Source organism: Poecilia reticulata, chromosome 5 (assembly GCF_904066995.2).
Source record: "Poecilia reticulata chromosome 5, P_reticulata-male-v2, whole genome shotgun sequence".
In the NCBI taxonomy this organism is placed as follows: domain Eukaryota; kingdom Metazoa; phylum Chordata; class Actinopteri; order Cyprinodontiformes; family Poeciliidae; genus Poecilia; species Poecilia reticulata.
The window spans coordinates 19,742,998-19,767,059 of record NC_088834.1 but is presented as its reverse complement, the minus strand read 5'-3'; the positions used below and the strand labels follow the sequence as shown (position 1 = coordinate 19,767,059).

Here is a 24,062-nt window from a genome sequence, read left to right as displayed (position 1 = left end):
ATGTGGCACCATAATGCTGGGAATGTTCAATGGCGGTGTCACAGGTGATGTTGGATTTTACTACATTTGCTTTGGAAAATATACACCAGAGATCCTACTCCACCAAAACACTTCGTTTCAATAATTCTCCATTTTTGCAAGAGAATTTGTCATCAAAATAATTTTCGATGCGTCAGATTCTTTTGATGGCATTTCTAAAATGACCAAAAAATACAACAACAGCAAAAACATGAGTTACATGAAAATTATTTTACAATCCAACTCCTACTCTAATATTTTTTTTTCTACCAGCAATGCAAGAAATCGTGAAAGCTTGTAATAAAAGTCAATAAGAATGATTTCTCTCCATTAACAAGCAATTTAGTTTAGCTTATGTAAAAATGATGATAAGTTAATAAGCAGACAGATGAAGCTAATCTCAGCATACTGTTTCCAGGCTGTCAGTGAAAATGTGGATAAGCAGTTCGTGATCTTCTGGCGTGTCATGAAACCAATTAAACATCAAATTTCCTAACACCGCCCTGTCACACATCATCCCTTCTTTCTCTCTCTCTCTTGACAAAAGTACAATTTGCATTTTATTTGGAAATCAAAGTCACAAAGTCTGGAGAGAGAGGGGCGAGGCACAAGATCCGAGATGTTTTCTAATGTGTGTCTAATGTGTTTTACTGAGCATATACATCTACCTGGAAGCTATAAAGCACTTCATGCTTTCCTCTTCTGACAAGCTGCCTTAAGAGGCTGGTTTCCTTTTCCACCAAGAGTTGAAACATCCCCAGACTGCCAAAGATACTAAGACCTGGTGTAAAAACCAAAATATGGAGCCATTATGTAATCTGCAGGTAATACCTTTGAGCATTTTGTTAGCACTAAATCTAAGCCAGTTTAGTTCCCTTTAAATGGTTTCATGTTTGCAAAGGAAATGAAGCTGATTGTGTCCATCTACAGCTGACCAAATGCCCTCTGCCAATGCCAAATGGCTTTTGGTAAAGGAAATGTGATGCTGGAAAAAACAAAGCTTGTGATCGTTGGCTGCAATCTCAACGCAGAGCTATCAAACTAGGGTTCTGAAACCAGTGGCAATCCAATATCTCCACCCTTAGGAATTAAATTTCATCCTCCAATATGTCAATGCTCAGAATTTATCTGACTACCTGAAGAATTTGAAAGTGAAGATGACATAAAAGCTTTCTGCAGCTCTGACCGCTCGTAGGACAAGTTTGGAAGATAATGACCAACACAGCCACACTGGCAAATAACTAGCCGTCCCACAGGAAGAGTGTGACACGTATTAGGAGGAGGTGCCAGGCTGTTGTGGACGTGTAGCCAACAGTTCTCCAACACATTATGGAGGCCCTGTTCGTTAAGTGAATTATTCATTGCAAAGATGCCTGGCATTGGTAGGAAGGATTTAGATCGATTTTCATGTATGCAACCGACAAATGAGTTTTTCTAACACATAAGTGTGGCACAATTTAAAGGAAATATAAGACCAACAATATAATAATTAATTGATCACTAATCTTGCTATCTCTGCTCAGGCTTGTGTATGTAGATGACTCAATCCAAAAGGGCAAAGGGCAGCATAAAAACTCCGTAGTGTTTGTACACACGTCCCTGTTCTCTGTCATTTTAAGAGCTCACTCCCTTTTTTTTTCATCTGCGCCTCTTCAGACGTGGTCTGAATCTCCAGTGAGCTGAGAGAGAGGCCAGGAAGACCCCCACCCCCCAAACAACATTTATCAACCTTAACGCGGTGGTGGGCGTCTCCAGATCAGGAATAATAATGGACTAACAGTCTTCTCTGCTGTTTCAGCTTGATCACCACTCTGGCTTCTCGGGGAGCTGGAAGAAGATGAGCCCTTTCTCTTCGACTAAGGAGGGTTTGCTGCTGTTGCTGTGTGGGGGAGTGGGCTACATCCTGTGGCGTTTCCTGTGTTTGTAAACTAGACGGTGCAGAAAACGTCGGCGAGCAAAGCTGGTACGTAGAAAAATTATATCGTTTTCAGTGTTCATGTAATGTTAATCATGCATTTGGATGTCTGTGTGCTCATTTTGTAAACGTACAGTCGAAGAAGGAAGTAAAGCGGGTTATGCATTGTTACAGCGTCAGTGTTAGCCAGTGCTGAGATGCTAACAAATGTTAGCTTAATGATCGGGAGGGGGAGGCACTCGTAACGACGGCCATCACGAATGTCTTTATAGCCCAGACTCGTCTGGAACCAGTTGAGCTTGTGGTTTCTTTTTTTAGTAATCTAACTGGGAAAAACATGAAGCGATCCATCTTGTGAGGTATATACTCTGGCGAAACCGCTGTATCAATCCGAAGTAAACGTTTTCTCACGATTTGCTCCGAGTTTTAGTCTGTAGCGGTAGAGTGGGCGAGGGCGCCACCGAGCAGTTAGCTGCTGTTAGCTAGCCTGCTCAAACAGCAGCTAAACTAACGCAGGGTTCGGAGGCAGGACGAAGGCCACTACTGCATGTGCTGAAAATTTACGTTTAGTATAAAGTCAGACTTTAGTTAGGTTAATTCTCTATATTTTAACTAGCCGAACGGCAACAAACATTTGTAAATTATGTACTTTTTTTCTGGACTTATTAAATTAGCATTAGCTGTAGCGGTCCGTTAGTTGTCTGGCTATACTAACGTTAGCTCACGTTAGTGAACTGAGAAGCTTTGAAGCTTTTATGATGGAAAAACATCATCCCATCACCAATCTAATATATATGAAAAACTAAAGTCCTCGTGACGTTTCTGTTTAAAATCCAATATATTGATAGCATTGTATTTGTTAAAGGGGGTGGGGGGTAATCATGCTTTTGTCTGCCTTTTTTTTTCCCCCCAAAGAGCACAATCCTAAATGTAGTTACATACAATAATGGGAAACAAATAATTTACTCGAACTGTATTAAACTAGCTTTTTAATGAGGAAAGTATTGTAGTTTCTACACAGTAGAGCAGTGAAATAACACATTTTAAAAGCATAAATGTTATCCTACTTATGTTATATGTCAAATCCAAAGTGTATATTAATATACTATGCTAAAATAAATTATTTCACACAAGTGAGCTTTCAGAGCAGTTTAAGATAAAGCCAGGACTGACTTATTGACTTACCAATTAAGACCTTACTTAAATGTAAAGGCTGAAATTCTGGGGTAATTAATGCCCTAGTCAAAAATGTCAATGGTTCGTGTCAAAATAATTTCTGTTGAAAGAGCAATGGTATGTATGTGAGTAAAATGTGTTTCAAAGGCAGACTCGTGAATTATTTTGGATGTAAATAAAAATGTGTAAACTGTTGAGACTCAAAATAAAATGTAGTAATCTTTGTAACATCCAAAAATCACATTGCTTATTGTAGCATGTGGTATTTTCATTAAATAATGAAATGATAGATATTTTAAAGGTTTAACTAACAAACTACTGGCTTGATTAAAAAAAAAAAAAATTAAAATCCTCGTCTTTAAAACCTTATTTTTATCATTTTAATTTTTTTCTTTTGATTTTATCCTTCTCAATCAGTGATGATTGAGAAAGATAATGTAGGTGCAATTGTAATGTAGGTACAATTGCACCTACATTACAATTTTAGGTGCAATTGTAATGTAGCACTTTTATTGGTTAAACCTATTAAAAAAACAACAAATAACTGATAAGAACTGAAACTGGTCTATGTTTCCTCCCAATAGGATAAAACTGAAGTATTAGGCCAGATTAAATTCACTCCTAGCTACAGTGAGTCCTGTTGTTTAAAAACTGTGTTCATTACCTGGAATCATTTGTGCAAAGAAAAACCATCTGTTTACATGAACTTGCTCTGTATTATGTGTCCGTAAAGGCAGCCAATGAAGCAGTTGTAACTGTATGTCTGTCTGTTTCGTCCACATCCTCCTCTTCCTCAGTTTTAGTACTAGATGAGTGAGGTGGGTGTGGCTTCCCACCAGCCCGACCATCCTGACTGACGGATCTCTGGATGACCTTGTCCCCACCCCTGTCCCTGCGCTCACATATACCACAGCAATGTCACATCTGCCCAGCAGCTCAGTCCGCGACCATATGAAATGGGTTTGTTTTGACAACACCAAAGTGGTTACAAATAGTTTTACTTGCAGTCTTGTGTCACTCAGGATGTTGTCGTTGATGAATAGCTTGGCGGATGCCGCCACTCTTGACACTACTGTCTTAGCTGTAGTTCATTTCAAATTGCAGCTCATTTTGTGTGACTTGATGCAGTTTGTAAAATGTTGCGTCTTGTTTTTCTTTTTTTTGTCCCCCCCCCCCCTTCCCCCCTCCCTCCTCATGCAGGCGGGGCTGCTTGGCTGCGAAGCTGTCCTGTCCAGCATGGCACTGATGCAGGCCAGTACAATGGCTGCTCCTCCTAAAAAAATGATGGCTCCGCTCGGCCATGCACCGCCTCAGAGAGACGGACCCGACCGTGCTCCCCAGAGCCACATGATCCTCCCTTCTGGAATGAGCTGCCCACCCCTGGTTAGGACTCGCATGGGAAATATGGGGGGTTGGGGGGATAACTGCTAGGCTTTCACAGTGTGAAGACTGCAAACCTTTTGCTTTTATACAATTTTTGCATGTAATTAATTGTTCTCGGATAAACCAGTTTTGTTGCGTAATTTAGATTTGTCATAAACAAAATCATATTAAAGAATGGCATGAATTATTAGAGAGGTTATAAAACTGGTCTACATGACCGACGCAGTTTATTTCTGATGGTAGCTGTAACTGAAAATACAGTATGATAAAGAGTAAAATGTTGCTGCTGTTGCTTGGGTTTTTGGCCATGATCAGAACCTCTGTTTACAGCGCTAAGAAGAGACCTTTGGGAAAATGGGGAAATGATTAACTTTCTCTTGCTCCGTAGCTTATCAGGAAGGAAGGTGAATTCCAAGCTCCCCGCCTGCTGGATGAGAAGGACATGAGGACCAACGAAGACATGCAGCAGAAGAAAAAGAACAGGAAATCAGTGACGCCCTGTAAAGTGAGAGAACAAGAAGGAAGGGGAGGGAAGGTCAGTAGCCTGGATTGTTGAAATTGTTGGGAAAATTCTTGTGTTCTTATTTCATGAACGTGCGCTCTGCTCCCCGTGTGCGCGCGCGTATCGCGTTCAGCGTTCGACTTCGCTGATGTGTGGCTGCCTTGGATCATCCAAGGGTGCACATTTTTGTTTGTGTGGGGGTGGGGGGAGGAGCACAGGAAAGATGTGGAGGGGGTGGGTGGAGGTTCTCTGGAGAGGAAGGGGGGGAGGGGAGTGAAGTGGAGCACAATGACTGCAGTTGTGAGCATAACAGGGGGAGCAGTAACAGGAGGGCATTAAGGCCATCTGACATGACTGGGAGATTTTCTCATTTAAAATTGACGTTGTGCTTCAAGGAAAAAGCTAAATTTGACTGTTTCTGCAGTAATTTTAGTGTTTTGTGTGGAATTAACAATTTAACAAGAATTTTGATTGTGTTAACGGTCACGTTGAATAAAAGGGGCGTCTGATCAGTTCACAAAGGAAAACGGATGTAAAGTTTCATTACACGCAGCAATAAAGCATTTAATTTAGCTATTTTTGACGAGGACTTATGGCTAGTGAAAACCCACCTTTTCACACAATCATAATATTACACGAGACTTTTATGGAAAGGTTTTCTTTGATGACATGACGGGTATCCAGCAGACACTGACTTACCCTCAGCTAGAAGGGTAAGCAACTAAAGCTCGTTCCTACAGAAGCTGGATTTTCTGGGTGTTACGTGAAACTGTTAATGAAAAGTTGAGTGGAAGGAGAACATGTCCTGATGCAGCACATCGACTACAGCCGGTGAATTTCTTATATTGTGCCTGAACCAGACGTTAGAAATGTTCCGCATTTAATTTTGAAATTAAGGCCCCAGTTTCTGAAGGAAGAAAGGCCAAAAAAACCCCAGGAAAAGTACGGAGTGCATACAGTTTACTGCATGGGCTTCCATTTCTGTCAAATATATTTTCTTTTGTGTGTGGGGACGGGGGTTTTGCAATGATATTCTGAAGTACAGACTTTCAGGTTTTCAGTAGCTCTGTGTCACAATCATTAAAATGAACAAACATGACTTATGTTAGTCGGTGAGTATAATACAATGTATACCATGAATGTAACATTTGAATTTCATTCCTGAAACAAATAAACTTCTCCATGATACTCTTATTGTATCCAAATGCACCTGTCTGTTTGCATTAAAGTTTACTACACATTGAGCATTTGTGCTACACTCTTAAGCCTGTATTTAAAATGTTTTTTTTGTCCGTCTGCCTATTTCATAGGGCGTAGGTGGAGACGAGAATGGTCCGGCCTCCAAAGTGCAGAAAAATTTTATTTGTGATCATTGTTACGGAGCATTTAGAAGTGGATATCACCTAAAGAGACATATCCTCATTCATACAGGTATGGTAGCCGCTTGCAGTAGCTCGACTTCTCTTTGAAGCCAGAACAGCTTTTAGTGACAGATTATTTAAATCAAATGTTGAAAGAGGCCTTAAACGTTTAAGTTGGACTGAGTCTAGAAGTGTGCAGCAGTTGTGAGCTTTTTCCAGTGGCCTACTTAAAGCCTTGTTTGGTAATAGCTTTGCCTCACAGCTGACTGGTATCTGTGGGGGGACTTGAACTAAAACTGGTGCTCTTCGGTTTAGGGGAGAAGCCGTATGCTTGTGCCGTTTGTGACATGAGGTTTATTCAGCGTTACCACCTGGAGAGACACAGCCTCATTCACACGGGTATGCGTCCTTCAGCCGTGCCCATTTTTACATAAATCTGACTACGCATGTAGTCTTTCACATAAATCAAGGGACAGATGCTGACGATTCATTTTTGTCTGTGGACAGTAACTTCCAACAAAGCCAGCCCCAAAATCTGTTTGTTCCAAATTGTAACATGCAGTCTTTTTATTTGTCCCCACAATCGGAAAATGAAAGAATAGAAGCCATTGTGGTCCTGTAGTCCAGAGTCCATTATTAAAAACTCTTTATGTGAATTTCATTGTTTTTAATAGTTTTGACTTTGTGTATTATATATATTAGCTGGTGTAGTTATAGAAACGTGAAACTTGATAAAGTTTTGGTCATTTTAGCATTTATTTAAGGATCGGTGAACTTTTTTTTTTTTTTTTTTTTTTTTTGAAGAGTAGAGGAAGATCTAGCTAATTTCAGCTTCTCACTCTATATTGGTACTTATTAGCCATTTTAGATTGTCTTAAAATACAAACAGTGCAGATTTTTTATTTTTTTATACAGAAATATTTAAATTTTGAACTTAAACTTGGCATTTTCTACTTGGTCCAAGGTCATCTTATGTCAGGCTTAGATGGTGTCAGACCTTCAGTGAGATTACCACTAATTTATCGTGTCATGGTATTTACACATACATTTTTTGACTAAATTGTCTTGCATTATATTATTGCTTTTATTTAAAACAGAAAAATAACAAGTATTTGTCCCAGAGATGGCTGATATGGACGAAAGATATTTATCATGGTTCTTTGTGGGATTAGTTGCCAATGTGATTAAAAATTACAACAAAAAGGGTCAACATGTATATTATAAAAAAAGGCTACTGCATCCCAATAGTTACATTCAGTTGTGCAACTGTGCTGCTAAACAGTGAAATAATTGTTTTAAGTCATATTTTGAAACACAGAATTTATTGACGACCTCATGAAACAATGGAAACATGACTACTAATCCTTTTAAAAATAGTTTTTCTTTCACAAAATAGTAATGAATTATGCAATATTTTCCAATCCCTAATTCCTACAAAAGCCAAAAAAACCCAAAAAACTATATTATTGCAATTGTAATAATTTTACCTGAACTGTTTTTTATGGGGGTTTGCGGCCATTATCACTACACGCTACACGATGCTATATTACACGCGGTTGGATCTGTAAGTGTACAACTGCTGATGGTTGAGAATCCTTATAGAAAATCACATTAATGGGTTAAGTGTACCTTATCTTAATTTTTACAATTTTGTTAATACATTTTTTGATGTTGACTCCCAGCATAAGATGTAAAACTCTTGGAGAGCTGACTCTGCATCTTTGCCGTCTTTAAATATACGAGGAGTTTCAGTTAAAAATAATTTGGATTTCTGTTCATATGTAGAGGTTTAATCACCAACATGTTACAAATTTGACCATATTTACTCTTTAGTATGTTGTTCTGGCTACAACACCAAAATATTCACCCCTCTGTGCTTTAACAAGTGAATTAGATTTGTAGTGAAGACTTTTTAATAGTGGACTTAATGATGGACTCTTACTTGTGGACCCCGGTGTGCAGATTTTAAGCTGTTAAAGCACAGGCAACACAAATCATGCAATACATAGCCCCTTTTTTACTATGTATGCTCTTCGGTTTGTGTTGACAGCATCTGCATGGTGATCAAATACTGAATCCTTAATGTCTTATTGTGTACCATTAAAAAATTGCGGACATCAATTGGGGGAATGTTTACATAATAGCTATCAAACAGACTGGGTAAGTCAACCTTCTAAATAATTGTTTTAAGTAAATTATTGCTGCTAAGTTATTCACTGTAAGAAACTGAAGCTAACTAACCTTGGGCTAATCTACCAATCCACGTTGATATAGCTGACATTTACAGTTTTTCTTTTTGCCAATACTGCATCTGTCTTTTTCCCCATACACACTTTACACATTTCTTATTTTTTTCTTCCTGAGTTATTCTCTACTTACCAGACTGACTAGCTAATACTTGTATGCTCTGTGTGTGTGTAGGGGTGAAGCCGTTTGCTTGTTCCATGTGTGACATGAGGTTTTTCCAGCGTTACCACCTGGAGAGACACAGACTCACTCATACGGGTATGCGTTCTTTTACCGTACCCAGTTTTTGTTTAGCGTGATTGGGTGGACTATAAAGTCAGTGGATTGATTCTTACGCAGGGAAAGGGAAGGTTGACTTCGATCGAAGAAAAAGAAAAAAACACAGGGTGAAAGAAAAACACAGGCTGTAGGATTTGATTTTGTGGAACAAACCATTTCAGGTTAGCTCTGGCCCTTTTTTTTTTTATTAAGTGTTAGAAATATCTGCTTGTAAAGTTAGAAAATACTTATCATAAAATTACTTTGATATCCTGTGTAATAGTTATCCTAACTGTATAAAGACTGACGAGCACTTAAAGGGTTTCTGGAAATATATTTAAAAAAAAATGTTCCCCCTCATTTTTTACTTTTTTTTGTTGAGTTTTTTGTCAGTTTTTTTGGATGGGCTTTCTTCCTCATTTGTAAATGTACACACATACAAACAATAGTTGGAACTATCAGACAGCACAACAGGCATAAATAGATGTTGATGACTGCATCAAACACTATTCACTTTTACTGTTGCTCACATTTTTTTTTTCAAATTATTTTTTGACATTCTTGTTTGTTTTATGTTGATCGTACGAAAGTAAATGTCCTGTATTTTAGAAATGCCCATTGTTGGCCACAGTGTGAAAGCACAAGGCACTGATGAACTGATCACAGGTGGACCTGGTGTAAAATAAAACCTAAAACCCATTAGACAGGAAATGTATTTTTTCTCAATCCCTTCCTTCAGATTTTGAGAAGTCCCACTATGAACAACCCATCATTGTACGTAAAATAATTTCATTACTTAACTGGTTTTCAATTGCTTTTTTTTATGAAACATGCAGCCATACCAATGAATAAAAGACATAATTATTTAATTACTTATTAGACCTTAAGAACTTGGATGACACTTACATTTACTTACACTGGACCCTAGACCTGACTAGGTCTAGGGTCCAGTGATGCAAATTTAGAGAGGCCTGGGGAAAGTTCAAATCTGAGAAAGACTGGCCTCACTACAACATAATTGGGAAAACCCATTGTAGTATTTCTGCAGTTTTAATTTTGATGAACTTCAAATCCATTTTTTGACATTTTTTCCCCCTCCTATTCCATAGCAATGTAGCTTTTACCATCTCAGAGCCTCTATGCATTGTTAAAACATCCCCAAATATTGTTTTTTTGTTTTGTGACGTATTCCATTTCATTTGAAAGTTGATAATCTCAATACCTGCTAATAATTTTGCCAAACTTCTTTTAAACTAACATAAAAAGTGAATGAAGGAATATTGGATCGTGATAAACTGGTTGTTATGAATTCCCCATAATCCCAAAGTAACGGCGTAGCTAATTTGTTGATAATCTGTGTATGTAGGGGTGAAGCCGTACGCTTGCTCCATGTGCGACATGAGGTTCTTCCAACGTTACCATCTGGCAAGACACACCCTCACACACACCGGTATGCGTCTGCTCACTCTAGAAGTTTCCACCAAAAGCAGAGATTTAGCAGATTTCAAGACAGTCTGGCAAGACAGACTAGTGTTCAGACGCTTGTGGATGTATCCAGACATGTAGCAGATCGGCTAAGTTCAAGCTTAGCATTTTTCTATTAACTGTATGAATACTTTAAGCTGTGTGTGTGTGTGTGAACACTGCCTATATTCTGTTCAATTGTTGGATCATCCCTGCCATTTTTCTTTTGTTCAAGTGAAATTATCTTCACCACACACACACACACGCATGTGTGTTGATGGAAATAGTTGATGGTCAAATGTTCAAGGTTTCTTTTGAATATTTACATACTTTTGTATGTGTAGGGGTGAAGCCATACGCTTGCTCTGTGTGTGATATGAGATTTTTCCAACGCCACCACTTGGCACGACACAGCCTCACTCACACGGGTATGGTTTCACCCTTCTTTCCTTCATCGGTGCCCAAATACCCAAATTTACTAGTCATATATAACATAAAATATTTATTAGCATTAGAGCGTCTTAGTTGGTAACATGTGTATGAAGTGTTTAGCAGCTAAATCCTGACTTGAAAATATTCCTGACTGGATTGAAAACAGCCCTTTCACTGTAAGCAGGTTATAGAATAATCAAAGTCCCAGTTTCATGAATGTCGACAGATTAGAAAATGTTAGTTGGATGTGTATTTTGTTTCAGTTTTGGTCCTCCTTGGCATGTCTGGATACATAAAATACAGATGCACCTCAGTAAATTATAATACAATTGAAAAGATCATTTTATTTGAGTAAATGTAACCCACAAGTATTGATTCATCACACACGGAATATTTAGCAAGTCTTCATTTGTTTTCATTTGGATAATTATGGTTTTTAGCTAATTGAAAGCCTACAATTATGTTTCTCAGAAAATTTGGATTATTTATAAAACCAACTAAAAAAAAGGCTTTTGTTACAGAAACTAACTTGATGTTTGTTTTTTTTTTTCTAGTTATTTTTAAAAATTAGGCTGATATGCGATAGTAATATTGCTGCTATTGGCCAATAACTGCTATTTACAGATATACATTTTGTTCTATAAATTTCTCTAACCTTTTGACACCCTAAAGAAACGATCACAGTGATGATGTACATGGCTACTTTAGCTAAACCGCCCACAATCCTGCACCGCATCACTATTACTGCCACATTCCTAAATAAAAACCACATGGTCAACCCAATTCCAAAACGCAAACAAGATGGAAATAAACATTTTGTTGTGAAACTTACTGATTATTATCAATAAGCTTTACTTATTAACTCCATATTTAGATGTTAAAGCATGACTAAAATCTGCCGCTGTTGATGCAGAGATATCGAGCAGCAGTTCAGTCCACAAACTCCTGGATGGGTTCTGCTTCCCAATCCTTACAAGGTTGCTGCTGTTTTTTTCCCCATCACTATGCTTGGATACAGTTTCTAAACAGCCACCATTTTTAGCAGTGACATGGTGTGGTTTGACCTTCACGTGGACAGTGTCAACGACTGTCTGGTGGACAAACGTTAACTCAACAGTCCCATGCGTATGTAGGCCATAAGATGGGATAAATATAACATTTCTATAATAGCCTGATTTTCTGAGAAAGTAAATTTTTGGGTTTTATTAGCTGTAAACCATAATTACACTTGTGCAATGTGTGTGTGTCGGTTTCAATATTTGAATCAAATTATTGAAAGAAATCAACTTTTTTTCCAATAATATTCACATTTACTGAGGAGCAGCTGTCAGTAAGTGTGTCCTATTGAGTTCATTTTGTCGTTTTTACAAGAAAAACTTTGCTTTGTGTGTGCAGGGGTGAAGCCATATGCTTGCTCCATGTGTGACATGAGATTTTTCCAGAGATACCACCTGGCAAGACACACTCTCACTCACACGGGTAGAAGTTTTACTTATCCCTCTTTCTTGATGGTGCTAGGGGTTTCTAGACATTTTCTGTTAATGGTATGGGTCATTTTTGTCAGCACTAAAAAATATATACCTTTTTTTTTTTTGTCCATCTGAATCATTAAACCTAAGTTGCGAACACAGTTTGTTCTGTATTTTTTATATTTGATGTTACGTCTTTATGTCTGCACAGAAATAGCTGGCTATAAAGGTTAATTGTAACGAAAAATAGATATTGGTATATGTAACAATCATGCAGATGTGCCCTCGTTTGACTAGATTTTCTTGTCTCTAAAATCTGGTACTGTATACGTTTAGGGGTGAAGCCATACGCTTGCTCCATGTGTGACATGAGGTTCTTCCAGCGTTACCATTTGGCAAGACACACCCTCACTCATACCGGTATGATTAATTAATTTTTCCACTGTGAAAGTTTTCCCATTTAAAAGAAAAAAAAAAAAAAACTTTTAAAATTACATTCATAATCCCTTCTCCATGCTTTAATTATACGACTGTCAATAAATCTTTAGGCTTTGTTGGAAAACTGTCCACTGAAGAAGTGATTCTGTCAATTACCTTGACTTTTGATACTGTAATGGTACTTTTGCATGCACATTGCTGACTATTGCTTGTTTTCAATGAGAGAAACATTACACTATAAGGCGTATTAAGTGCAGTTATGAAGCTGATCAATAACAAATATTCTCTGAAGATTTGGTGAAATTATTATAAAGCTTCAGCATGAAATTAAAGCAAAACTGCTTAAAGCTATGAACAGCTTTATATACAGGTATTAAGCTAAACTGCACTGCTCTTTTAACCTGTTAGTGTAATGTCTAACTATTAAAGCATGATGGAAGAAAAAAATCAATTCATGTAGATAGTTTTTCATGCCTTGATGTTGAATACCTCTAATTTTGTTGTGTTTTAGGGGTGAAGCCATATGCTTGTACCATGTGTGACATGAGATTTATTCAACGCTACCAGCTGGAGAGACACAGCCTCACTCATACAGGTATGTGCTAATTTATTCGTATTTGCCTCCATCCAGTCGCTTCCTGGCTTTGGTCGTGCATGCAGTACGCATTAATGGTTGAATGGCTGCTTCAAACTCGAGTTTGTAATGCTTGCTTATAACTATCCTGGCAGTTGCTGATTTAGTCCTGGAGCATCTTTACAGATCGTCAGTGTATTAGAACATTTTCCCTGTTCTTTGTTTATGAAATGACATGACAACCAGGGAGAAAGTGGAAATCAGGCTTTGTAGCCATCATTGCATTACTGCAGCCCTGGAATATCTTGGTGCATGCTTCCTGACTGATGTTTTTTTTTTTTTTTAAATGCAATTTTATTATAACTCAAAAGATGTTTGCCAAAGATCGTCAGAAAGCTAACTGGATTTTAATAAAATATTTAATCAATGTTTTAAAACTCAAGATCAAATTTGCCTTACATTGTTGCGCAATGAAAGCTAAATTGCTGCCTGCAAATCAGAGATTCATGCAGTTGTAACTTTACTCTGATTGAGAGATGTAAATTTAGCATATCTTGCAGTCGCACACAAAAGGAAGCACTCTGTGAGGCCATATCAAACTGGAACTGCGCTCAGAACGGGCACTAATTTTTGGTTAACGTTTCCTTGGCAAAGAAAAAAACACCAGCAAATTAGCTGAATTTTGTCATTTTGTCATTTCACATTCAAAGTTATGGTCAGGAAACGATCATCTACTTTCATGCATACATAACTATGTTTGTAAATATGTCTCATGTTGATATTGTTTTGTAAGTTGGATTTTACTAAGATTTTAAATGACGGAATGAAGTCGACTTTCAGAAGTTAAACTTTTACTTTCTAATTTTCTGAAAGCACAACAGATGCTCTAATGTTGAAAACAGTTGTTTGCCAACTGCCTAAAATTGTCTCCTGCTATCAGCGTGATTTAGTTTGACAAATCTAATCAGGAAATCCTTTTTGGGTTTGTTGGAAACATGATCGCAATTAGGATTTATTTGGCATTTTGTGAGTTGGAACGATCCCCTCTGGAGATTCAGGCCCCAGTCGCTTGTCTGGTCACTTATAAGCTCCTCCCGAAATCCCCCAAACTTTATTTATTTTTGGTTTTAAACAAGTTTAACGGCCAAAGATTAGTGGCAGTTAAAGAGATGTGGAAACGTTTTCTTTCTTTTCTTCTTTTTTTTTATCGATTTGGATAGCAGGTTTGTGAAGCAAGCTGGGATTTCCAGTTCAAACCGAGCGCTGATACGTGCAGCCAAACTTTACTAAAGCAATTAGTAAAGTTTATCACTGATCATTTTTGGCAGTTGAGGTTTTTCTTTTATTATTTTTAATTTTTTTATGCTAAAGCTCATACTTTGTGTGTATAGGGGTGAAGCCGTACGCTTGCACCATGTGTGACAAGAGGTTTTTTCAGCGCTACCACCTGGCGAGACACAGCCTCACTCATATGGGTATGCCTCTGCCAATCCTAAACCCGTCGCAAGATTAGGATGCTGTAGTATGCCTGATCTAGACTCTCATGTTATCATAGCTGCATTCAGTCACAGATTCAGATAGCTTGATTTCCACTAGGTTGTACACACTGGTCCTGTGCTATAGTGGATTTAGGACAACCCATTTTGTAATTTACAACCATATTGTACACTTGTAAGTTACATTAGGATTATGACATTGGTTATTAACCACAGTTGATAATTAAACCATATTGGCTCATTTGTTACCAAGCAGGATTTTGGACTCAGTTTTTTTTTTTTGTTGTTGTAGAGACATAAATTTTATTTTTTTTCTTGATGCTCTGGGTTTAGGTGTGAAACCTTTTGCTTGCACCATGTGCGACATGAAGTTTTTTCAACGTTACCACCTGGCGAGACACAGCCTCACTCATACGGGTACGGGTCTGTCCACCGTCAGTCAGACTTTAGGGTGCACATTTTCTGTTGATTCACTTCACGTTTCTGCACATTCACGTCTCAGGAACGTGCTAATTACAGGGTTCCTACAAAGTCTGGAATTCAGGTTCTGTTTTTTCCAGGTTTGTCTATGGACGAGAAAATAAGACTGTGGAAAATTTCTATCTCAATTTCTCTAGATCTCTATCTCTCTCATATTTTAAAATAAACATAAAGGACTGAACTCTAAAGTTTGTTCTGAATCGTTTCTTCACATGGAAATTGTCCTGGAACCCTGTAATTATAAAGTTAACAAAGACCTGTTGACATTGGACAGTATTGTTAAGGATAAGCAGGATAATTCATAATCAGCATTTTACCCTTTTTATTGTTAATTCTTAACAATGTGAAATCGATTAGGCACTTTGTGTGGTTAATAACCAATAACGTTAAACTTTTATTATACATTTAAACAAGTGAAAAGGAGGCAAAGTGATATAATACTGCTACTTTGCATTTAGGTGTGAAACCTTATGCTTGCACCATGTGTGACAAGAGGTTTTTTCAACGCTACCACCTGGCGAGACACAGCCTCACTCATATGGGTATGCGTTCGCCCACCTTACCCATGTCACTAAGATCTATGAACTGTGTTTATGTTTCATCAGATGTTCACCCAGCAAAGCTTACGTAGTAATATATATCCTCTCAAGCTGAATATTAAAGCAGATGACAGGATTCAGGACTGCAACATCATCAGCTCATGTGATGTGTTAAATTGTGGATTTGAATTGGTTCATGTAGTTTGATGTGTTCACTAATAAAATCGGGTACCATTTTCTTGGAAAAAACTAAAAAAAAACAAAAAAAAAACAATCCCCTGCAATTATTGTGGTTAACAACCCATCAATTTCGTCTGTATGTTTAAAGTGTCATGCTTATTGATGGATTGTGAACACAAAGCCCAGACGGTTCTGTATATAATACTTTAATGCTCTGCGTTTAGGTGTGAAACCTTTTGCTTGTACCATGTGTGACATGAGGTTTGTCCAGCGTTACCACCTGGCGAGACACAGCCTCACTCATACTGGTACGCCTCAGTGCACTCGCCCTCTCACAATATACAGGACACTGTTACTTTAAACCAGCGTCAAAAGTGTTTCCAGAGTCTAGGGATGGGCGATATGGACATTTTCACTATATCTTACTATATTTATTGCAGTGAACATAGAAGGGATGAGAAGTTTGGAAGATTTCATTGCAATTGGTTTTCTATAAATATGCGACTGTTTATAGAAAGAGACCTACAGGGCACAGATGGGTGTAAATATCCAATTTACCCATCATCAATTAATCTATTTCACTACAGTGCTACATCAAGTATTGCAACAGAAATGCAGAAGAGTACACAATGCACCTTTAAACATTTGAGATGCACCATTTATTGAGGGCCTTGTGGTGCTCAGGGTGGGTGATGGGGTAATATCGGATCATATAATCTATTAGGCACATTCTGTACACCGCTGTTCTATGCTCAGACTCTCAGGTTTTTCTTCATTAACCTACTTTTAAGCAGCAAGAGTGAGAACTACATGAGTGGTAAAGTGGTGTTTTTACCTTTATAATTTGATATAAAGTCATTTAGTTTGGCTAAGTGATTTGTAATGGAGTGTATTTCAATAATAAAGTACAGTTGTACTTGACATAAGTTAGCTAAATTTAACCTGGATGAAACTCTATTAAAAATGTTTTTTTTTTGTTTTTGTTTTTTTGCCAAAAATGCTCTCGTCTTTCCTGTGACAAAGTTGTTTGCACATTATGAATGTTAGAGATTCACCAAGAAATTATGATCAGACTTGGGACAATTTCAACCGTGATCTCTAAAGTCCAGTCTTTCTCCATTCTGTGAACGCAACACGCATAAACACAACCAACAACTCTCCGTGCAACTTGTTTCCGTGGGATGAAGACTCAACATTTGCTGTTTTCATTACCAGCAGGCATTAAAAATGACATTGAATGAAACAGACGATGTTTAAATTTAAACTTTTTTTTATAATATTTTGATAAGTGTCTGCAGTCCATTCAAGCTGTGGGAGAGTAAGACTTTTGGTAGATAACAGGAAGGCTGAAAAGAAAACTGCAGTTGGTTTGTTTTTGTCTTTTTGAGCTTCCAGCCTCTGCCTGTCAGTTTTAAAAACGATGAAATGAATTTTGAAATGTCTGGATTGAGGTGTTTCCTTATAGTCATTTGCAGCTACTAATGCTAACCATGCTAGTTGTTAATCTAAGGTACTAAAGAGAAGAGTTTAATAGATCAACACTTTAGAAATGTTTTAATTGGTCAAGCCCTGCTCTGTCACACGTTGATGTTGTCTTTGCTCATTTAAGGAGTCCTTAAAGATGCTTCCTGTTCTTGGAGAGAAATAAACCTGAAATCTGTATCAATTGGTGAACGGTTTACAAAAACCAGAGCTACAAAACTGATTGACACATCTTTCTAGATTGTGACGTGTTAAATATAGATAAATGCCATATTGTCCATCCCTAAATGGATCCGCTAGCAGATAAAATAGATTGCAACAACAGAAGCATCAATTTGAATTATTCTAATCTAAAACGTAATCGGTTAGATTGTTTACTTGGGATAGCTCATTCTTGTCACTGTTGTTAAATGGTAAACGAACAGCACCATATTGTCATCCCTACTGGTATGCACACCTCTAAATTCATAAGTGATTTAGCAAAAACGTCTTGGCTTCTGTGAAACATTTGGCGTGTTTAACTCAGGAATCCATCAAACAGACAAAAATATCAACATCTGGTCTGTGCGTTTAAAACTTTTATCAGTTTGCTTTGTTTTTCTACGATGGTAAGAAAAGTCTTGTTTTGTTTTTAGATGAATTTGACCATGTTCAGTGACTTTAACAATATAGTTATGACCTTCACTTGAATTATTAAGAGGAAAAATATTCGCTTCCGTTGAAACGTTTAAACTTCTCTCTTACTCAACGAGTCACTAACGCAACACACACAAATGATTCTGGTGCTTTCAAGTTAGTGATTTTAACTCCCCATGTCATAAAGTGCAAACTTTATCAACCTGTAAAGTAAGTACAGTGGTCAGTCGTTTAGTTTTTTTTTGCTGCTAACTAGCGTACCCTAAAGTTAACATGTGAAACGTGTTTACATACATCTCTTTGTGTTGCATGACTTGGAAAATGTGTAGTTGAGTAATAATAATTTAGATCATTTTTGTTGAAGAATGGAAATGAGAGCTGAAGTGATATAATAGTAATATTGCTACTTTGCATTTAGGTGTGAAACCTTATGCTTGCACCATGTGTGACAAGAGGTTTTTTCAACGCTACCACCTGGCGAGACACAGCCTCACTCATATGGGTATGCGTTCGCCCACCTTACCCATGTCACTGAGATCAGCTTGTTCATACATTATCAAGTTTCAATTATCTCAGACAGTTGATATTTCTGTGAAAGTAAGGGACACGTTTACTTTTTTTTTTTTTTCTTTTTAACTCTGGTGCACTGTGTGTTAAAGTAACATATTAAATAAACAAGACCAGGATTGAATATATCATCAGCTCATGAGATGTGTTTAGAAGTGGATACATAATTTGACAAAAAAAAAAGAAACAAAACACAATGTTAATCGCATTCAAACAAATTTAGAGCATACGTAACTTGATCGTTTTAAGCAATTGAGAAGTGGTTAACAACCCATCAATTGTAAATACAAGTTTCAAGTACATTTCTGATTGATGGATTGTGAAAAGTGAAGTAAAAGCCCTGAAATTAACATGTTGATGCTCTGCGTTTAGGTGTGAAACCTTTTGCTTGCACCATTTGTGACATGAGGTTTGTTCAGCGTTACCACCTGGCGAGACACAGCCTCACTCATACTGGTACGCCTCAGTGCACCCGACCTCTTGCATCGTTTACAGTACTGTGCAAAAGTTTTCGGCTCAAGCCGTAGGGATTCTCATCCTCTGCGTGTGGCGGCGCCACGGTGTGGGGTTGATACGTTGAAGCAGTAAGATGGAAGCTGGTAACTATTGATAGGAAGCTAAGTACAGGGAAGGAAGACGACCTGCTAGAAGCTCCAGGTAGAGGCATACTTGTTTGTTCGAATGGCCCAGTTAAAGTCCAGACCGAGACCTCATTGAGAGTCTGTGGCAAGACTTGAAAACTTCTTTCCAGATGCTGAAATGCTTAAAAAGCAATGTTTATTTTTTCTTTCACAATAATGAGCATCTTTTTGTACCGCATAAATTCCAATCAAATAAAGTAAAATATCTGGTTCAAACTTGACAAAACGTTGAAAATTTGAAGAGCCAAGATCCCTAATGTATTGTCTGCACACTTTTTCTGAAATCTTTGGTTTATTTTTACCAGAATGTAAATGGAGGACTGGCCCAAGACTGTTGCACAGTACTGTAGCCCATGTTAAAACATTACTCAGCCATTTCAGTTGCATGAATGCTTATATTAAAACGACAAAATGCACATTACATTCCTGTGTAGGATGAATTCCCTTTTTGCAGGGCTAGCTTGAGCTTAAACCCTGTCTGTCTTGCACTTGTGGGTGGTAGGGCTAATATATTGCTCTGTGTGTGTAGGGGTGAAGCCGTTTGCTTGTTCCATGTGTGACATGAGGTTTATTCAGCGTAACCACCTGGAGAGACACAGCCTCACTCATACGGGTATGCGTTCCTCTGCCGAGCCCCTGTTACCCAGAAAAGGCACCGGTGCATGAACAACAAACTCGAGTTTGGATTGTTAAGTCATTTGATGGGATGTTGAACCAGCCTAAAAGAAACTCGCCCCAGCTTTGTGGGGCCTCTCTGTGTTGCTTAGATCTGGGCCATGAAATTGAGAAACTCCACTCTGATCTACACATAATGAGTTGATGACGAGGCCTTTTTTTTTTTTTTTTTTAGAAAAGCAGTTCAAAGTACTCTGATGTTTGACATTTAATAGACGAGTTATTTCCCCTTGAACTGATATGTGTTGGACATTTAATTCTCTTAAGAAATCTAAATTCACACTCTTGCCATTTTGCTGACTCAAGACTCTAAGACTGATGCATTGACTGTGTATTTGTGTGCTCTTCCAGGAGAGAAGCCATTTGCATGTGACATGTGTGATATGAGGTTTATTCAGCGCTACCACCTTGAGAGACACAAGCGCGTTCACAGTGGGGAGAAGCCTTATCAGTGCGAAAGGTGCCAGCAGGTAGGTCAGGAAACAAAGCCTGTTCAAATCCAGTCATGATAATAATGCATCTTATCTATAGCTTCCTTTCCTGCTTGCAATTTCCAATGGCTAAAAATGGGGAAAGCAGTTGCAATGGATGAAACAGAAGAGGTTTAAATAAACATCTGCGAAAATGAACCAAAAGTTTTGCTAAAGAGAAACGTCTGAAGACCTTTTTAAGTTGGTTTAATGTATTTTTATTAATTTTTATTACAAAAAAATGAAAAGAAACGGAATCATTTTATATATACCCAAAGTGACCAAAGGTTGATGCAACGCTCATCCTCTCCCCTCCCTTTTTTTAAATTTTTTTTTATGAAAATGGAAAACATAACCAGGGGATTAGAGGAAAACGAATAAGAAAGAATAATTAAGTCTCAACAGTTGGTTATTTAAAAAATATGGCTTTATAAACCGTAAGGCTTAAGACTTAAGAGGGGAAAAAAATGAATGAGAAATGGAACCTGCACAACGCATCCAAATCTTATGCATCAAAAACAAACACGCGTACAATTATGCAACAGAAATTAAGGGACCAACGAGGGTTAGAACTGCCCCCATTGTTGATTTTCATAAAAACATAATTTTCAGTAAGCCCACACTTTTGAAACTGGATAGACTTTGGAAACGCCAGTTTTTAGCTTTAAATCATTTCTGATCAACTTCAAAACTCTTAAGTTTTGTGCTGTTAGTGAAAGATGGATTAATCTAATATTTTCCCTTTTCTGTCTCTCGAAGAACTTTTCGCGCACAGACCGGCTGCTGCGACATCGGCGGTTGTGCCAGGGCCGCAGCGTAGCCAAAGTAGAGAACCAGCCATGCTGCGAACCACGCCCGTACCAGCAGGAGCCCCCGCCCGCGCCCCCCACCTGGAGCCCCCTGCACCCACCTCCGGGACGGCTGGCTGTCTGACATTACGCCTTCCCGGGATCCATAACTACAGCGGAGATGGGACAAGCCACAGGGTTTCCTCCTCTCGCCTCTGTGCAGAGCGGCGCCACGTTCTAGCGCAGACCGCTCCCTCAGCTCCAGTCCTGGGATTATTAATGACAGTGGGGCAAATTTTTTATTTTTTATTTTTTTACTTACATTTCACTGTGTTCCCTTTTCTTCCCTGTTTTTTATTTTAAATGATACTCTTTTCTGTGATGAACAGTGGTCAATGGTCCTGTTTTGTACATTTTTGTTCCCAAGAAGAAGAAAAAAAAGGTTTTTATTGTTCAAACAAACTGCATTTGGTGGTACTCCTCGGGAAGGGAACTGGATATTGTTTGTCCTAATGTATTTCCAAAAAAAAAAAAAAATGGTGGAAAAATACTATCGGAGCAACTTGGTAATTTTAAATTTTTTTTCCCTCTTAAATGGCTCATTTTGCCTCAAAAGAATCGCCACTCGGGTTTAATCGGTAAAACTGAGTTTTCCCTCCAGGTTGAGGGTGGAAGCTCCGCGTCATTGGGACCACAGTTTGCCTTTCGGTGCCGCTTAACAAGAGGTTTTTACTGGAAGCGTCGACTGTCGCCTTCAGTGTTTTGATGCACTAGATTCTGTCGACTCGATCAGCAGGGAAGGCCCAGTTTTAATCGGTGTAAATAATTGAAAATGTATATTAATCTCGATTGGACTTGAGTGTTGTCTTTTTATGCGTGAAATGGGCCAGAATAAGAGTAAAAATGGAGACAGTCCGTCGGCGCCGTTGCAGTCGAGTCCTGAGGGAAGCCGTTTGTCTGAAATGTTTGTAAACCAGATCAGTTTTTTTTTGTGTCGACTCACGAGTTTCAGAGGACAGCAGTGTAACAGTACTTCTTCCACAATTACTGTCCGTTCACCCGTGTGTGTAAATACTGAGGTCTCCAGTGCTGTGTCAGAAAAACGTCTCTCCCAGAGTTTGGGTGGAAACCGGTGCAGGTCGGCCTCCTCGAGTCTCACTGTTTGTACAGCTCGTCACATTGTGAGATTAGCAGCAGTATACAGAATATTGTGGCCTTAGTATGTTTCTTTATTATTTTTTTTGTTTGTTGCCTTTTATTTTTCTGTTGTGTTTTTAGGCTGTGGCTCAGATACATTTACCAGCCTTTCGTTGTTTTTCTTCTTCTTTTGTTTTAAAATGACTAAGCTCTCAGTTGTTAAATGCTGAAAGCTTCAGAAAACAGACTTCATCTTTCTGATGGAAAATTTTTTAGATCATTATTCCTGCTAATTTTGTAACACGGCATACTGTCCTGAAGGTAGTGCTCAGCGGTTTTTAACAAATTGCTTCTTTTTTTCCAGATATGTGACCGGTGTGTAAATGTGGATCACGTCATTGGGTTTAGCCTTAAGTTTGAAATACACGAGTTATTGTACTAAATGCCGCCGTAATAACTGGGTTTCTTCTGCGCATCATGAACTTTGGAGGGGATCTTTTTGAGCAGCCAATCAGCTGCTGGTTGTGTTTCTCAGCCCCCGCTGTTACCGTGCAGCTTCTGGGCCTGAAACGTCAGTGCTGGACGGAGGAAGTGCTGCGTCCAGGCGACCTGTCTAACCTGTATTGTGCCGATCTGGACGGCATGCTGTTGAAGCCATTAACCAAATGTGGAAGCTTTCTGCAGCCTCTGTATTTGCTTCAATGTGTCAGAATTGTAAGGAAATTGGTATGTTTTTTTTTTTTTTTTTAGACAAAGTTGTGCAGCTGGTAAATTGTGCACAGAGAAAAGGTTCAATTTTGAGTGAATTGATTTGGCTGAAATTATGGCAGAAAAAAAGGGCCAAGTTTAAAGAAATGCAGTAATTTGCTTTGGAAACACTATTCCCAGCCTGTGGAAGGACTCCACTGGCGTGTGCACATATTAAAAAAAAAAAATGCAAAAGGGCAATACAGTATGTAGATGTTGCTTGTTAATATTTGTCATTTATTGTTTTTAGTATTATCTTTTCCATCATTAAAACGCAATAGAATCCTTCCATCTCGAATCTCGTTATGAGATTTTGTTTTTCAGACTGATCAAAGGAAGGGTTAGCGCATCACATTTTTATGGTTGTTTTAAGGACCTTTCTTTTTTTATTATTATTATTCAGATAAAATTGTACACTGGAATGAAATGGAAAAACATGGAAATTTGTTTTTTTTTTTTGTTTGTTTTATTATTCCTTTCAGTCTGTCTTAGATATTAGGCTTTGACACGTTTGTTTTCTCTTTGACACAGAAGGCGAACAGAAAGATTTGGATCAGTACAGTTGGGAGCCCAGTATGTTCTGTAATTTTGACATTATATGATGTAGTATCACAGGAAAATGTTTGCTTTTCTTATACAAAGTCCCTGGTATTTGTAGTAAATTATATTGATAATGGTATTAGATGAACAACAGCATAACAGTAGCTATCACAGATTAGTTGTTTTTTCTTTATTAGTCTTGCATGCAGAGTTACGGTCCTCAGTTAAGATAGGATCTCTATTGATTATTTTGTGTAGGAAAAAGTGCATAAGAATAACTTCCTAAAAAAATTTACAACGAATTATTGTAAAAATGGGCTAACTAATATGTACCCTTGTGATCCAATTAGTTTCAGCTGTATGAAAATCAGAGGAGAGGCTTCTTACTATTATGCTAAAATAAAGAATTTGTAAAGGATTTGCTGTTTTTTTTATTATTATTATTTA

The 24,062-nt window shown here is 38.0% G+C and overlaps 1 protein-coding gene across 20 annotated transcripts; it reads left to right on the top strand.

Annotated features, from left to right (window-relative positions):
• The first annotated feature begins 1,612 nt into the window (after window positions 1-1,612).
• znf740a (zinc finger protein 740a) lies at window positions 1,613-24,033 on the top strand. Of its 20 annotated transcripts, none has more exons than XM_008410031.3 (21): window positions 1,616-1,981; window positions 3,907-4,069; window positions 4,310-4,492; window positions 4,881-5,027; window positions 6,305-6,425; window positions 6,671-6,754; window positions 8,777-8,860; window positions 10,227-10,310; window positions 10,669-10,752; window positions 12,152-12,235; window positions 12,562-12,645; window positions 13,175-13,258; window positions 14,629-14,712; window positions 15,067-15,150; window positions 15,672-15,755; window positions 16,157-16,240; window positions 18,469-18,552; window positions 18,990-19,073; window positions 19,788-19,871; window positions 20,285-20,403; window positions 21,163-24,033. In XM_008410031.3, the coding sequence occupies exons 2-21, from the start codon at window positions 4,025-4,027 to the stop codon at window positions 21,334-21,336; spliced, it is 1,965 nt and encodes a 654-aa protein (XP_008408253.1). In that variant the 5' UTR covers window positions 1,616-1,981; window positions 3,907-4,024; the 3' UTR covers window positions 21,337-24,033. The 20 variants fall into 20 exon arrangements, with proteins under 20 accessions (XP_081463368.1, XP_008408262.1, XP_008408271.1 ...); XM_008410032.2 differs by lacking the exon at window positions 1,616-1,981 and adding an exon at window positions 1,988-2,292; XM_008410040.3 differs by lacking the exon at window positions 6,671-6,754 and having other exon boundaries at window positions 1,614-1,981.
• Window positions 24,034-24,062: the final 29 nt, after the last annotated feature.

Bases quoted from the DNA above. Each gene is read 5' to 3' on its own strand.
- znf740a (XM_008410031.3), top strand. From the start codon at position 4,025: ATGTCACATCTGCCCAGCAGCTCAGTCCGCGACCATATGAAATGG. The intron at 15,151-15,671 runs GTACGGGTCTGT...CTTTGCATTTAG, and splicing joins ACACAGCCTCACTCATACGG to GTGTGAAACCTTATGCTTGC. The intron at 18,553-18,989 runs GTATGCGTTCGC...CTCTGCGTTTAG, and splicing joins ACACAGCCTCACTCATATGG to GTGTGAAACCTTTTGCTTGC.